The 16,916-nt window shown below is 39.2% G+C and overlaps 1 protein-coding gene across 8 annotated transcripts in view; it reads left to right on the plus strand.

Moving 5' to 3' along the window:
* Positions 1–16,395, plus strand: part of PHF21A (PHD finger protein 21A) — a 125,497-nt gene extending 109,102 nt beyond the window's left edge. For 5 of the 8 annotated variants that reach the window (XM_041397254.1, XM_041397270.1, XM_041397245.1 and 2 more), the window contains 9 exons: positions 867–965; positions 2,033–2,084; positions 2,889–2,968; positions 3,424–3,484; positions 5,929–6,092; positions 10,586–10,741; positions 12,375–12,450; positions 12,783–12,886; positions 14,790–16,395. In XM_041397254.1, the coding sequence (XP_041253188.1) occupies positions 867–965; positions 2,033–2,084; positions 2,889–2,968; positions 3,424–3,484; positions 5,929–6,092; positions 10,586–10,741; positions 12,375–12,450; positions 12,783–12,886; positions 14,790–15,044 (1,047 nt within the window). In that variant the 3' untranslated portion in view covers positions 15,045–16,395. Of the gene's footprint in view, positions 1–866; positions 966–2,032; positions 2,085–2,888; positions 2,969–3,423; positions 3,485–5,838; positions 5,862–5,928; positions 6,093–10,585; positions 10,742–12,374; positions 12,451–12,782; positions 12,887–14,789 lie in introns of all 8 variants that reach the window. The other 3 variants (XM_041397280.1, XM_041397296.1, XM_041397287.1) reach the window with 1 other exon arrangement.
* The last annotated feature ends 521 nt before the right edge of the window (positions 16,396–16,916 follow it).

The raw sequence follows: 16,916 nt of genomic DNA on the forward strand, positions 1-16,916 counted from the left end.
CTGTGAAAATCATGTGCATTGAAGTTGTGCTCATGCTCAGTTTAGCTTGTGAAGTCTCAAGAGCAGGTTCTTGCATACCTCAGGGCTGTTGCACAGGTTACACAGCAATGTGTGTCCTTTCCATGTGAAGTTGTACTTCTACAATATTTGACTTTGATGCCTGTTCCTTTTGATGTCAGCAATATTCATTTGCTCTTTGAACAATTACTGGCAGCTACAGAAAAACATAGAAGAATGGTGGTGGTTCAGTAACACATTAATTTTTCTGTATAGTTTCTCCATATCATAAAGGGGAAAAATTTGTCTGTCTGTAGCTCACCTTACTCAGTTTATAGCCTCAACATCTATGCTGTAGGCTGAGGAATGTCATGCAGAAGATTTATCACTTGAAAAAAGAAAAAGGCTTCAGAAAAATCTGACGTTGAGGGATTGAGAGAGAAGTTTTTGAGCTATTCATAATTCTATAAAATACAAAGACTGAGGAGTGAGAAGTACAAAATGTGCGTGCCATGCAGAATGGTTTTTAAGTGGAAGTCTTGATATGGGATGAGTTTTCTTGAAGTGTCTGTTATTCCCATACGTTATGGTGATTTCTGTAACAAAGTTAACTCTTAAAATCACTGTTTTATCGTGTGTGGATGTGTGGGGTAATGGATTGGTGACAAGGCTGTTTCATTCTTTGTTAAATGAAAATACCTTATTTAACATTCCTCTCACATCGGATTCCTCAATTAAGTCTTTGTTAGTACACTGTCAGCTTTAAACATTTTCTCTCCTGTATCTGGAAAAGTATTTGTTTTGCTATAATAGTCAAAGTAAAAAAAAGTCATTCTTATCACTGAATGTGAGAAACACTCTTCTTGCAGACTATTAAACCACATGTGGAAACAGAAGAGAAGCAAACAGAAAGTCGTACAGTTACTCCACCTGCTGCACCGAAGCCAAAACGAGAAGAAAATCCACAGGTATCAGAACATACCCAGAGCTTTCCTTTAAGAAAAAAAAAAGGACACTGTCCTTCAGAAACTATTTTTTCCCTCTGTCCTCTTAAGACTTCTTAACTTTAACATTCCACACGTTCCTGTTGGACAGCAGTAGTTGATAAGGCTACAGAATAAAAAATCTAAATAGATGTTGTGCATTGCGCTTTTCAGTTCTGGAATGCATTTGGCTTCTAAGTCTTTTGTAAGTTAGAAGATTGTCATTTCTCCATGCTACTCCTTCAAACAGGAGTATAGATTACAGAGTTGATTTCCACCCCTTTGAGGTTTTAGACTCTGGAGTTATTCTCAAAGCTGAAGAAATGTCTGTTTTCCTTTACAAAATATTTCTACTCTGGTGAGCAGGAAGGACAGAATCACACATATCCACACTCTGTTTGTGTTTTAGTCCAGTTTAGTTTGGGGTGAAAGAGAGGACAGAATGACTATTTCTTAAAGCTTTTCTGCCATGAAGAGCTTTGGAACTGATTACAGCTAAATGCTCTGCTACATTTGTTTCCATAGATGGATTCAAATTGACTGTTGTGTGAGCTCTAACTGTTGTCAGTTAGACAACAAAATTCTGATTTTTACATGTCTCTGCATTTCCTGCATTAAAGTAAGAAACCATAGCCCTTAGCAAATAGCAAATATATGCTAGAGTTGGCTCTTTGTAGTTCACAATAGATGGAGAACGATCTTAAACTAGCAATATTTTTCTGGCAATTGAACTGTGTTGGTATTTTCTAATAGTCAGTTCAGCACTGGAGTGGAAGTAAAGAAACTGCTCTCTTGTTCCCAGCTCTGCCAACTCTGTGATCATGAGCAATGGGTATTTCCCAGTATCGCAGTCTAGGTTCACATCTAGAAAATGGGACTCTGTCTGTCCTTTTCCAAGAAGTTTGACATACATGAGTGAAAAATGATTTATAGAAGCAAAGTATCACTAAAAAATTTTTGGTGCTTAGTTACTGGTCAGCTGCCTTTAAAGGCTCTAAATGACTCATCCTAACAGTTGCACTTTTCATGATCTCTTTTCTTTCCCCTCACAGAAACTTGCCTTCATGGTGTCTCTGGGACTAGTTACTCATGACCACCTGGAAGGTAGGAAAAATGTCTTAGGTTGGTTGTTCAGCTCCTGGTTTCATGGTCATTCTGAATTGGAAGTAGGATTCCAAAATATTTCTTGTATTAAATGCAGTATTTTCTTGAACAATAGTACCTTTGGGATGTCTGTGCACTTGATCTAACTTAGTTTGTTGTGCATATGTTTTTGTTCTTACGACATTGAAACAAAGCAGTTATTTTTGCAGCAGAGAGGAGAGGTTGGGAAGAAAGTGTATGCTCTGATGGTAGAAATCTGTACCAATGCCCTCTGGACAACCCCTCTATCTGCAAAGATACACCATGGATAATTTTACTGTAACCTCTGTCTAGATTTTTCATTTATTTTATGATTTCATGGGATTGTAATTTGTAATGAATGTGTTAATGGATTATAATTTGATTTATAATTTAAACTTTTAATGCTATATGAAAGACAGCCTATCATTTCAATCACCTGCATGTTTCTGTACTTTATTTTTAAGTATCAGCAAGGTTACCAGAGGCGTTTTTTTAAGATCCCAGTCATACTGACCATGAATTTTAAATGTCTTAGTCATGGATTACTTGGTGAGAAGAAGGCAGTGATTTCTTTAGTTACTTGAGCAGTGATTTTGTATTCCTTGTCAGCTGTTAGTTTTCAAACCTTCAGAAGTTAAAAGTATAACACGGTTGCCTATACTGGGCATGACTGGTATTCTGTAGAAATCTTTGCAGCTCTTCTCACATGCAAACTGAATTCTGAAGAGTTTGTCTAATTTCTAAGATCCACTGTTTTCTAACCTGAATGCTTTGTTTTACAAGAAATCCAAAGTAAGCGACAAGAGAGGAAAAGAAGAACAACAGCAAATCCAGTGTACAGTGGAGCCGTTTTTGAGCCTGAGGTATTAATTTTTTGCTGGGGGAAGCTGGTATTTTCATTCTGATCTTGAGTGTCTTTCTAACATCTTGCTACCTTGTAAGCTTTCTCAGTTCTAACTAGAAAGGCCAGCTACCATTTATAGTTCAAAAGACCATTGCAATGACACGATGCTCAGATTTTTAAATAGTAAATACACTATTTCTAGTTGTTAGTGTTTCTAGTACTTATATCTTTTTCTGCCTTCTCCTATATAAAGCTGGTATCAATTGGAAATGTGTGTTCGTCTGCTTGCGTATCAGCCTGAAGCAGTTCAGATATCAGAAGCAGTGTAAAAAAGCTAACCTTTCTGAAGGTGTGCTTCAGAAAACACAAAAGCCAGTAATCTCACTTAGTACTTACTGTGCTGTTCCTCAGCTACTGCATATGGTTATTGCCAGAAATGTTCCCCAGCAGAAATTGTTCCATTCTTCCCTGCAGCGCAAGAAGAGTACAGTGACGTACCTGAACAGCACAATGCATCCTGGGACACGTAAAAGAGGTGAGGTATACCCAGACCTGCTCTCTGCCTGCCCACTGCCTCTTCCTCCACATTGCTTTCATAGTTCCCATGTCAATTTGAAGAGCAAGACAAGAAGGACTCTACAGTACTTCATTTGTCCAGTAAATTTCCGTGGTAGGCAAAGACCATGACTTGTGGGGATTATATAGCAAGATCTATTAGGCAGCTCAATGTTTCATTTCAGTTTCACTCTCAAAAAAATCCAAACAAAACCCACCCAATTTGCTCGATATTCACTAGAAATGTGAGATGTTTGAACATTATTTAGTGATATGAGGCTGCTGTTAAGATCCCCTTGTTAATGACTAGATTGTATTGTTACTGTCAAGAAGAAAGTGGTTATGGAAAAAGCATCTGTGCCCTGAGTAGCAGAGGAAACTTAGTGTGACAAAAGCCTTGTTCCTTACTGGGAATAGGGATGGGTCCTTCAAAAGAACTTACTCTGGGTGAGAAAAGCTACGTGCTCATACTAAGCACTTTAACTGCAACCAGAGTGCCACTTGTCCTAAAATGAGAGATGGCCTTTCATATAGGCATGCAGTATTATTCAGAAGAAATCCTTCTGTAGAACAGGTAAAATTTGATGACTTAGTTTATGGTGAAACAGAACAGTGTAGGAGAGAATGTGATGCCATTATTTGTGCGTGGCATCGACCACACCTACCTGACAATGTTTACCTGATTTTTGATGATTTTCTGCAGTCCTTAAAGAGTCATAATACCTTCTCTATCCTAATTTTTCTGTCTAAAAAAGTAATAAATCAGATTTAAAAAAAAATTAGACCAGTCTCTCACCTAGCACTGACCGGTTCCATTATCTTTTGGGGGTTTTGGCTGCAAGATGAAATATTAATTTGACATCTTCTCTTCTTGATCTGTGTTTTCAGTCCAGCAAACCATGTGGCAAAGCTGACAATTCTGCAGCTATGCTGTTTTTAAATAAAAGATGTAACTCTACTGCTATCCCATAAAAACATTAAATGTATTTTTTAAAATGATATGATGTAGATTTTAAATTGAGAGTTTTTGCATTTACTCAGTGGATAAGTAATTGTTCCTTCTTCTAGTAATGATTTCTTAATTTTATTTTAGACCTTATAGTGAACAATTACTGTATCAATGAAAATGATTGCATGCATTTGTACTTGATACTCTCTTACCCTGTTTTTGCAACTGACTATTATACTCTCTGGTTTTTTCATCACACCCTATTGTGAGTGAGCCTTTATGTTGCATCACCACCAAATTAGTAGCACATGTTTTCACTTGACAAAAGATTTGGAAGTATACATTTGTTTTGTAATTTAATACAGCAATATATTGAGTGAAAAGCTTTTGTAAGCATTTGCCCTTGAGAGCTTTAGTTTAATTATAGATGGTGCTGAGCATGTCAGAAATTTCACCCATGGACATCACTAGCTGAAATCCATTTCCAAGGACATACTTAGTTCTGGAACATATCCAGACCTTAAATGCAAGGTTTAGCATGTTAATAGGTATAGGCTGACAACCTGTAAACATAAAATCTGGGGAATTATTCCTAGATTCTAACTCCTTTATGTTTACATGTCTATAAATTACCTTGGAGAAGGAAGGCAGAAATGATGGTTGCATACTGGGTTTTTTGCTGTCTTGCTTTGCATTCATAATTTTATAAGAATTGTTATGAAGACATTTTGCACATCTGCTAGTCTAAAGGAGAGTCTAGGAATTGTGCATAATTAAACATACTTGGCTGAGAAAGTCTAAGAAAGAACACAGAATCTGGAGTGGGTTACAGTAGAAGACTAGTGATAGGTTAAAACTGATAGTAGTTATGGATCAGAAAACAAGACCTGTTCTTAGGTAGCCTAATTGTAAAAATGTACCAGTAGGGTAGAAAGTGCTGATCTGTGAACTGACAGGTTTAAAAAACGGGGAAGAAAAGTAGGGGGGTGGTGAGTGCTGGCCTCTGATAAAGGACTTAACCTCTGTGTAGATTTATGCTGGCACTTAGAAAGATAGGGAAGTGTGGGATAACAGCAGAAAGGATTTAATAGTAGTTATTGTAGCTTCTATAGAGCTTTGATGCAACATTTCTTCCCCTAAAAACTGAATAGCCTCATTTTTAGGAGTAGCAACTGTCCCCATGCTGCTTTTGTGGGAGTGATTCCTTGACCCTCTACAGAGCTTATTTCTATTTCCTTCTGAAATACATCTTTTAAATGTTCTTTCCTTGCAAAATTCTACTTAAAGATTTCTAAAAAATGTTTAAATCTTTGCTTCTGTCCTTCCACTTGTGACTTTTATATTAACTTCCTCTCTGTGCTACATCATTTCCTTTTTCATGCTAGCCAATGAGGACCACTGGCCAAAGGTATGTAAGATCATTTTTCCTTTCTTTTTTTTTTTTTCCGTTTGTGTTCCCTGTTGTTAATATGTAGGTCGTCCACCTAAATACAACACGGTGTTGGGGTTCGGGGCTTTGACCCCCACGTCCCCTCTCTCCAGTTATCCTGACTCCCCTGAAAATGAAAAGACAGAGACCACATTTACTTTTCCTGCAGCTGTTCAGCCTGTGTCCCTGCCTAGCCCCAGCTCCACAGATGTAAGTAACTCTTGGGGAGGGGGTTACTTTTAGAAAGTTAAGCGAAACAGGCACAAGGAAAATCATTGCAGGTTTTGTTTCTTTAATCTCACTCATCATTTGTCCTGATTCAGTGCAGTGAAATAGTCCGGCATTTTTTTAACACCCTTCCTTTTTTCCTCCTGCACCTGTGTTGTTATCCTGTAGAGATTTTATTTATAACTCCTTCAGTGGATTGAAACATTGGGAGGCACCAGGCATGCTAGATGAGCTCATTTCCTTCGTGTAGTTTCTGAGATTTGTCTGACTGAATTGATTCTGTCATCCATGGAAAAGTCCAGGGTGTGTGTGGGGTGGGTGAGGAAGAGAATGAAATATATTAGTTATAGGCCATAATAACAAAAAGTTGTGTTTCTATAATGAGAGATGAATGGAAACTGCTTCATCATGCAGAACAGCCAGGAGCAGCATTTGTGGCACTGATTTGGCAGAAAGTGTGTAGGGAATTTTCAGTGGGGGTAAAACAGTCCTCAGGAGCTGGAGTGTACTTTCATTTAAGAGCTTGCTTTTAAAAGACTGGTATTTACAGGGCACAGCTTAAGAATCAAAAGGTGCTTGGTTATTTCTTCATACTGGTGCTACAATCTCCTTCTGCAGTTCTTCTTTTAGAAAAGACAGTCACATACACTTGAGGCCCAACCATCTGAAATGGCTTTTAAGGAAAAGCTGGGTTGTTCTACTTTCATCTGTATAGTTGCACCACTGTAAGAACATGGACTGAGAGACCAACTCTACTGACCACATAGAACAGGGAATAGAGGCCAGTTCCTTGCCTCTGAACTGTACTTGTTCTGCAGAAGTAACAGGAATAGGAGTAGTGCAAGTGTGTCTGAAGCACTGAAATAAATAGATGCAATTCTGATACCCAGGGAATATGCATGTGGAATTACAAGCTTCTCTTTTATATAGTCATTTTTTAGAGTAGGACAGCACGTGACTGCAAAAACCCTTTCCTCACAGCCAGATACATGGGACTGTGGAATAGCCCCTCATGGATAGATCCACCTCTGGGGACTTTTAAAAATAAGAAGTGCAAGTGACTTGCAAATGTGCTGAAGAGCACATAGTTTACATTGGTCCCAAGAGAAGGATTGGATAATGTGGTGGGGGTCTTTTCCATCTCTCGTGTGTGTATACTGCTCAGTCTTTTCCTATTGTGTAAGAGCTCTCAAAAGAGTATGATGGGTTGTTGCCCTCTTTTCTGCAGTGCCTATGAAAATTGCAAATCAAGCCAAGCACTTGGCGTGAGGCACAGTGGACCAGAACAGCCTTCTTGAATTTCTCCTGAAATGTTATTCTGTGAATGACAGGGGAAAATGTTGAAGGGAGGATGAAGCAGAAACCTAAGATGTGATTGGTGATAAGGATGGAGGGGTGGAAAGTAGGTTTAGAACCTGAGAAAAGGAAGGAAGTAATGCAGCAGGCAGGATTGAGCAGGATTTTTTTTCCTTTCCCTTTTTTCCCCCCCTTTTCCTATTTGGCAATTGCCTTGCCAAATGGTTATGTGACACTTGGTTATTTTTGGTTCTCCCTCGTGCAGTAGTGGCATATTCACCTGGAAAATAGCAATTGCCTTTGAAGGTCAATTACTCAGCAATAAGAATTGTGCAAAAATCTCTGTTTTAGTGATGATTCAAGCATTTGGTCACAAAAAGCCTTCTTATTAGTGAACACTTATATCAAAACAGTATTTCAATTGAGAGGAGCATTGTGGAACATTCAGATTGCAATGTCAAGCCCATAAAATTAGAATATGCCAGAATTAGTATTGCTTCTGATAATTTAATTCACTTACATCATACACTATGATCATCTTTATTTATATGATCATGAGCAATTCCTGTTGCAGAATATGTAGTTTTCCCATGTTATTCCAGTGAAATGTACATATAAGTACAGATACTACAAACTCAAGCACACAAGCTGCTTTTGTTACTGTATTATTCGGTTCAGTTGCCTAAAGCCAGGCCCCGCTGCTCTAGACACTTTATCAAAATAAATAAAACTGTTAGCTGTCCAGAAAGCTTACATTTATTTTGCTGGTCCCTTGTGGAGAGGAAGTAGAGCAGAAAGTGACGTTAAATCACCTTTTATGGTATCTGTCCTGAAACTATTCTTCGGTCACTCCAGGCTGTAGCATGTCTGAGCAGCCTCAGTGAGCTCTGCCCTAGCCTAAGCTGGCTGGCTGTAGCCTACACAGAGCTGCTTCAGAAGCTGAGATTAGTGGAGGGAACGTCACAACACCAATACCAGCCCTCCCTTTATGCATATATTTATTAACTGCCTATAAGACCTGGGGCATTTCTTTGATTCTGGGAATCAAACACTGGCTGGGATTTTGGAAAGGACAGTTGTTAACGCTGAGGAATTGCCCTGAATTTTGCATTACTAAAAGTAGATTGTGAATTCTATGCATGTGTGTTGGCATCTCTGTGCAATCAGCTGCATTGTGCACTGGTCACCTGTATCACTACAGGTTTTGCAGCACTCAGCTGAATTCTGGGTCTAAATTTCTAAATGTCTCCCCATCAAGAAGAAACTGCATATGTCTCTTTTGTAGGGCTCTTTCTGCAGGATATGAGACATAACAGGTTTGGTTTTCAGCATACCAATATTTTGCACTTTGTTTCCAAGAGCCATTGTGTAGTCTGTGGCAACTAACACATCTTAAGATACATAATTCTCTAGAATATATTTTTTTTCTCAAATGAGAGAATTCCCCTCTTGAATTGCTCCATATCTTGAAGATGATTTTTTTTAGCTTATATATCTCTTGCCTGCTGCCTTTTCCTTGTACTCAGAGAATGCGTGATAGAGGGAAAGAAGTTCTTCCCAGTCTGATTACAACACATCACTTCACAAGAAGCATGAAATGTCACTAATTTAGATCTTCATTTAACACTGAGGAACTTTTTGGTGTTAAAGGTGAAGTAATACCATAACTCAGCTCTCAACGATCTCTGGGAGTTAAGGATCCAAAACATGGCACTGAAAATTTGCTGAAGATTGATCCTTTACAAAACATGAAGTCAGTGTTAACTTTGGGAATTAAGAAGAGCTTTCCCTTTGAAGAAGGGCCTCATCAGCAATAGAGCTGGGAAGTAGAAACCCGAGCAGATTGCTCATGTGTCATTCTTCTTATGTGTGTATTCTGTCGTCCATAGTGGAGATTACTGTAATTTTTCTTGCCTGGCACCTTAATGTGTGAGTGCACGGCAAAATCTGCTATCCCTCCAAATTGATAGAAATTGTTTGCACGTGTGAAGAGATGATCTGTGCCAAAATGAAACCTTGCACAGGCGGGTATTTCATACAGCAGAGTGTGTAGCCACAGTTCTGCTCCACACACATCTTACTGCAGTCTCACAGACCTGGGTGTGCGTGAAACTTCGTTCTAAGTCAGTGACAGGTGTACTTCAGACGCCAGACGGGGCCTTGAACATGTGGAGTTGCCAGGACAGCCCAGTGGTCAGAGGAGAGGGTGGGGTGCCCCTTGCTTCCTCTGGGAATGCCAAGCCACCTGTCTATCATGCCCCTTTGTTCAAATATCTGAATATCAAATCAAAACAGGAGGAGAGAGAGAAAGAAGAAAAAGAAACAAAAATCAGACCACCTTTTTGGGATGTTAATGGCTGTAGAAAAGAACTCTCTCTGATGGAAATGGGATAGTAACTAAACCTAGTTGTTTTAAAAGACACAGCTAGTCATTTTTTTTCAATTCTTTCTTAAAAAAAATGTTAGAAAATCTCTCCTGGTACTCTTTCATCCTAGCTCTCAGTCTATGTTAGTGATGAAACAATCCACTCTCTGTAGAGAATGAGAAAGTTTTGAGTCACAGCTGTTTTGGTGCAACTTGAGGAAGCCTAAGTGAAGTAAAAAGAATTGTCTCAGAACATAATTCATTCTATTATTTTTCATTTAGAAGCACAACACCTTTTCCTTACAGTTTCATTTTTAAAGGTGACCTAAATATTTAACAGTGTTCTTTTAAGTCACTCAGTTGGGGTTTCTTACATACTATTACCAGCAAGAGACAGCCTAATCAGCATTCCAGCAGTGGAGTTGGGCTTACATCCAAAAATCAGGAGGGTTAAGAAAGTGGGTAGCTCATCACTTCAGGCAAAAAAAAAATCAGGGTAAAGAGGAAATCTTAAAGAAGAAAGGCTATGGGGTAGCAGTAGTTAAGAGAAGCTGTAGTAATAAGTGTTTGGTGTACCATTTTGCCTTGGGAAGACAGAGAGTGTTTGGGAGGACAGATGTCAGTGTTTCTGACATCTAGCATGGTTTTCCTGTTTCACAGTCTAAAAAAGGCTTGACCTTTTGAAATCAGCTTAAAAATAGTTGGTGCTGTAAACCTTGAATTCAACTAAGATGTAGATATCAAAGTTCAAAGTTCAAATTTTGCTTTCTCTCTTGCTTTCTCTCACCCAAACCCTTTCCTCTCAATTTTGTAGGGTGATATCCATGAGGATTTTTGCAGCGTTTGCAGAAAAAGTGGGCAGTTGCTGATGTGTGACACATGTTCACGTGTTTATCACCTGGATTGTCTGGACCCGCCTCTGAAAACCATTCCTAAGGGCATGTGGATCTGTCCCAAATGCCAAGACCAGGTATTGTTTGACAGACAAGGAGTTAAGTGCAATGCATGTGAAAATGTTTTGGTGTTAAAGAAAATAACCAGATTGCTTGGGTTACTTAGACCAAGACAGCCTGACACTGAACAAATCTATTTCATGTGCAATAAAGCTTGTGTGAATTTCATTGAATTATTACCTCTGTTGGAATTTGTGCTAATACAAAACTGTCAGGTCTTGCTTCCAAATTTGGGGTCTTTGTTTGTTACCCTTATGTTTTTACTCTTTTTCTGGATCAAAGTATGCAGACTTTTGGGAAAGATTATCTACAACCCATAGAAATTCTGATGTTCATCTTAAGCTCATTGTTTCTTCAAAAGTTATTAGTAAATTCTTCTGGAAAAATAAATAAAAGATTTGCACAAGCCCACTGCAGTACATAGAGCAAATATATGCTCCTGCTTGCTTATATGAATCAAACATCAGAATGTCTGATTGCTGTCTTCAGTGATCTCTTTAATAATATCATCCAGCATCAGTATAATGAGTATAGGTGAACAGTTTCATTCCAGATCATTCTCTGAAAATGTACAGACCGTTGAAGTGAGCAGGTTATATTTAAATATTTTGTTTATAATTGCATTGAGATTGCATACAAGATGAAAAAGTAAACTGTTGTACTCCTAACCCTTCCATGGAACTCTAGGAGTTGCAAAGGGTTGCTGATAATAGGCAGTCTGAAGCTGTGTCCTGTCTAACACAGCGTGTTGCTTGGTCAGCCATGTGGCCTTTGGTTGCCAGGTGGTAGCATGAGAAAACAGCCTGACCTATGATGTGCTGCTCAGAAGAATGAAAATGCAAAACTCAAGTGACTTGGTCAGTAGTTGCTAGGGAGGAGGGAGTATTTGACTTGTGTACTCCTGCTCTTGCCTACTCTCACCTTATCCCTCCTCTTCATGTTCCTGTGATAGCTTCCAACAAAATTAAGGAGGAAATCTGAGTAACTTCACTGTAAACTGACCAAGTCCTCTGTCTTCTGAGACACCACTCTGATCACGAACTAAAAATATGTGTCTTTCCTCTTAAAGTTTGTTAGGAAGCAAAATGTAGGGAGGATCTAAAAGACAAAAATGGTGCTTACCCTTATAAAGAGAGTTTAACAAGTCTATTAAGATGATTCTGATAAGAAGGGTGATAGGACTGTTTCATGTTTTACTAGTCAGAAGTGTGATGTTTGAATGTAGGGTGCAGAGACTGGGCTGCAGCATAAAAACTTCTTTCCCAGAACAACTAAGATCAGCAATTTGACTGAACCCTGAAGTAATGTTTATGTCTCCTGGCAAGTTTTGAGTTCAGATGTATTATCCTTTCATTCCTCTTTTAAGTTGCTCAGTATCATTAGCAGACTTATTTGTGGATATGGAGGGAATTTAGGAAAATGCTGACATTTGTAAGAAATAGGCTTGCTTTGTGGGAGCCACAATACAGTTGTGAATAATTCCCTCTGTTAAATCTCAGATCAGGTCTGTGAAGCTTCTTGTTAACAGGGCTGAGGCTAATGATAGCCATGAAAGAAAATCCTCAATCTTTCCCTCTTTCTCTCTCTCCTTTTTGCTTTCTCTGAGGTAGGTTTTTTACCAGCTGAATCTCTATGAAAATTTTCTTTCAGATGCTAAAGAAGGAGGAAGCAATCCCATGGCCAGGAACTTTAGCAATTGTTCATTCATATATTGCATATAAAGCAGGTAAGAAAATGATGAACACTTTTCTTTCACTTTTAATAATGGAAGATGTTATTTTTGGAGTGGGATAGAATTTCCTTTACAAAAGGAAATTTTGTCATACAAAAGGAAATAACCTTAATCACTAGTGAAGTGAAAATAGCAGTCTAAATATTTCTTAAGCATGTTATGCTTGTGTATGTAGGTAAAATTTTGGGAGTGATTCAGTGCACAAGTTGTTAAGCATTGGTTTAAACACAATTCCCCTCTTTACATGAAGCAGTTTAGACCCTGGATAGAATCCAGTACTGTAAGAGAAATATTTAAAATATTCTGTTGAATATTCTATTTTGCAGCAAAAGAAGAGGAAAAACAGAAACTACTTAAATGGAGTTCAGATTTAAAACAGGAAAGAGAACAACTAGAGCAGAAGGTCAAACAGCTCAGCAATTCTATAACAGTGAGTATTGTCCTCCCAAATAACCCATGACCTGTGTTCTGGTGCCACAACACAGGGAGAAAACCATTATAGAGCAACTCCATCTACTAGACCTGTCATGCACTGGATTTATTTAGAATTGAGTGAGTGCTTTCCTTGGCTTTTTAGGACTTTGGGGAGCAGGAATGAAATAAAGGCAACATATGCTTACATTGAGTCTCTTATACATGATCCATGCTGAACATGTAGGTAGATGTATGGTGACATATAATATCAGCAGATGACAAAAATGACCCAGAGTGGTTTTGTCTGTAGGCAGTAGATCGAGTCCAGCTCTAGTGTCTCACTTAAGCAAGAATGGTTGGGCCTCTGTGTGTAGTGACAGTGACAGCCTTGGTGCACTCTCCAGACCTTTCTGATGCAAAAGTGACCATTTACTTGAGGCTGGCTACCAGGACCTTGATGTGCAGCCTTGGCAGTCAGCAGCTGCACACTGCAGATGTCTCTGCATGGTATTAACTAGACTGTGTCATACTTCAAACCAGAAACCTTTGTTTCCACCTTAGTTTATTGCAGTAATTGGAACATACATATTGATTTGGTCACTCTTCTCACCTTAATGTGCAGATCAGTCTCTTGAGATGCCAGTCTAAAGTTTGAGCCCCTTCTTGGTGCAGCCCTAGTCAGTATCACACAATGAAAAAAAGCGAAATCTCCTGTGTGGCAATATCTGTACGGCTGGATTCATAATTACAGACTTTTTAGATACAGATGCACTTTCCAGGCTGCCTGTCTTTGCCTATTACAGCAAAAGTGTCCTGCTTTTACAGATCCTTCAGTGCTGTCAATTCAAATAAAATGATTGTGAGGGGCTGGCTAGCAGTCCTGGCCACTGTCACCTTCAGGTTAGCAATAGCTGAGTGTAACCTGAGCAGCACTAGACAACTATCACTGTTTCTCAGTGATGTACCCAGGCAGATGCAAGGCCTTAACATGAGGGATTGGCAGTGGGCAAGGAGAATGTTCATACTTACATTGGACCTGTCCAAAACAGGCATATTAGATCTAGATGCTTTAGGGTTATTATGATGCCCTGAGCTGCATGTGAAAACAGTAAAGCTAAAACCAACAGTGTCTGGAAATCAGCATGGATAAAAGATTTTAAAAATGTAGGAAGGTTGCCATCTTCATGTAAAAACCTGAATGTAACAGACATAGCTACTGTTTCCTCATTTTCGTGAGTTTCAAATAGACATATGAGCAGTTTTTCACTCTTGAAACATCATTTGTGGGCTTTTTTTAAAGTTACCTTGCCATGGCACTTAGCTGATGAGCTAGCTGTGTTACTACCACTTCTAAGAGAATGAAGTGGCCACAAAATAAGATTTTCAAGTGAAGGGGGAGTTTGGTTTCCTTTTCAAGTGCCCTTTTACTTATTGAGAGAAGGAAGTGATGTTCCTGCTAAAATGTATTTGAAAGCAAAGGCTGTATCCCATTAATGGTTTGCACACACACTGTCAGCAGTCAGCTGCAGTGGGATGCCTGAGCTTGCAGATCTGAGTTAAAGAAATTTCAGTAATGCAATACTAATAGAAAGAATTGTAAGAACATACTCTTGGAAGTTTTCCTTCAAAAGAAACACAAAAGGATGGAGCTGTCTGTGTTCATATGCACAACACCTTGGAATGAAAGAGAGCCATACCAGGTGACAGATACGTCTTGGCAATTTATTTCCTCAGCCTGCAAATATGAATTCTCCTCTGAACACAGCCTAGAGTCTCTTTTCTTCTAGGCTGGAAAAGTGAAGTTGCAGCTGCAGTCTTTTCTGGGTACTTACATTTAGATCTGTGAACATCATATTCCTTCTCTTGCCTTCTTTCATTCATAAGCTCGAACTTATTACTGATTTTCTGCTTTGCTGTAGAAATGCATGGAAATGAAGAACACCATCCTTGCAAAACAGAAGGAGATGCACAGCTCCTTGGAGAAGGTAAAACAGCTGATCCGCCTCATCCAAGGCATCGACCTTTCAAAACCCATAAACTCTGAGGTCAATTCAGTAGCCATCTCCAACGGCATGGACTCCACTAACAATACTAATGCTGCCACCTCCACCTTAGCCCCCTCCCCTTCCCAGAGCTGCATGGTGAACTGTAACAAGGGCGATGAGACTAAATAACACAGTGAAGTTAAGAAGGAGCCAAGGGAGGTGGCGGCGAGGAGAAAGAGCAAAATAAAGAAACTCTAGAAAAGCAAAACTGGATTTCTTCTGGAAAGTGCAGAATTCTTTAGTTCTTTGGTTCCAGAGAGAGCGTGAAGATGCTTGTGCCGGGCGGCACCGGAGTTTGCCAATTGATCCTTCTTATTCTGTGTGTACATGCGAAGTTTGGATCATGTTACATGAATAGTGCCAGCTGGGGGTTCTTTGCCAGCACCATGCCAAGTGAAATAATATATTTACTCTCTCTATATTTTACACCAGTGTGTGCCTGCAGCAGCCTCCACAGCCACTATAGGTTTGTTTTATTTTTGTTTGGGGTGAGGAGCAGGGATAAGGGAGGAGAGCAGGTTTCAAGTTCCTATTTGCAGAACAGTTTGTTTAGCTAGGGGAAAACAAAAACAAGTCCAAAGAGCCTATGGGCTTTTCCTGTTTCTAAACTCTCAGTACTATTAAACCAAAAAACCAGAAATATAAATTATCAAATCCCAGTGCCCAGAAGGGACAAGTCTATCAAATAAGCAGTATTTACTATTGTTTAGACAGGAGATGTACAAAAGGAAAGGAGATGGACTTTTCACTGAGTAACCAGCACATAGAATCATAGGATATGCTGAGTTTGAAGGGACCCATCAGGATCACCGAGTCCAACTCCTGGCCCTACTGGACACCCCAAGAATCACACCATGTGCCTGAGAGCCTATGGGTCCTCACACTCATCCAGAAAGTCTGTTTTGGGAATGGGAAAAGAGAGGGCCAGAAGCCAGGGTCAGCTTGGAGCATTGGATGGAGGTGTCCCAAGAGAAAATGTGCATCAATTACTTGAAAATGAGATTCCATCCCTTTTCTGTATTTATAAACAACACAGGTATCCTGAACAAAGTAGCACATAACCCAGATGTGTGAACTCAACGGAGAAATGTCCTTTTCTTTCACTTCCTTTCTCTTCTTTTGGTAACAAGAACTAAATAAGGAATAGAAAAGCTGTTTTTCAGGCTGACAGTCTAATTAAAGAGGTAGATGGGACCTTGCATGGTATAGATTAGAAGTAATAGTGTCAGTGAGATACAGTGAGTCTTTGTGAGTCCTTGTGTCATCGTTTTGGGCACTGTTTTTTTATGCAAGGGCAAAATCTTTGTATCTGGGGGAAAAAAACCAACTTTTTTAAATTAAAAAGGAAAATAAAAGATATTGAGGTCTTCCTAGTGTTACTTAAAATAAGATCAAGGTAAGAAACATTGTAAAAAAAATTACAAAAGTGCTATTTGTTTCCTAAACAAGTGATTTCTATTAAAAAGGTGTCAGAACTGGAGAAAATGCTGTGTACTTAGAATTTTTTAACACAGACTTTGCTTATTTATGATGACATTCTGCTGTGTTTGTGTTCTAAAATCTAATGGGACAGTTTCCATAGGTCCTGCCATATATCTACTGGCTAAAGTCTAAAGAGAATCAAATCCTACAGTGCTGGATCTCACCCCACCTGGAGGATCTCCCGAGGCTTGTCTCTGCTGTTACCATCTCTCTCCCATTCTTCCATGTGTTTGTAACCCAGAGAAAAGCAGTTGGCAGTGTGCTTTTGTAAGGCTTTACTAGTTCTGTGATACAGACTGATTGGAGCTTGAGAATGAGAGACAGTGAGTTGGACTGAAATCACGCTCTGTTATCTCCTCTTGTTCAAGAAGTTCATCTCTAATGTATAATCTTTTCACTCTGGACAGCAGAGCGTGCCTTGTGCTTCCTGATTGTGGGGTCTGGCTCAGTTTAGGTGCTGATTCTGGTCGCGTTGGGCTGTGTCCCAGAACTGTCTGGTTTCACTACTGCATATACATG

The sequence above is a fragment of the Onychostruthus taczanowskii genome, unplaced genomic scaffold, assembly GCF_017590055.1.
Source record: "Onychostruthus taczanowskii isolate IOZ18803 unplaced genomic scaffold, ASM1759005v1 scaffold1, whole genome shotgun sequence".
NCBI classification, from domain to species: Eukaryota; Metazoa; Chordata; class Aves; order Passeriformes; family Passeridae; genus Onychostruthus; species Onychostruthus taczanowskii.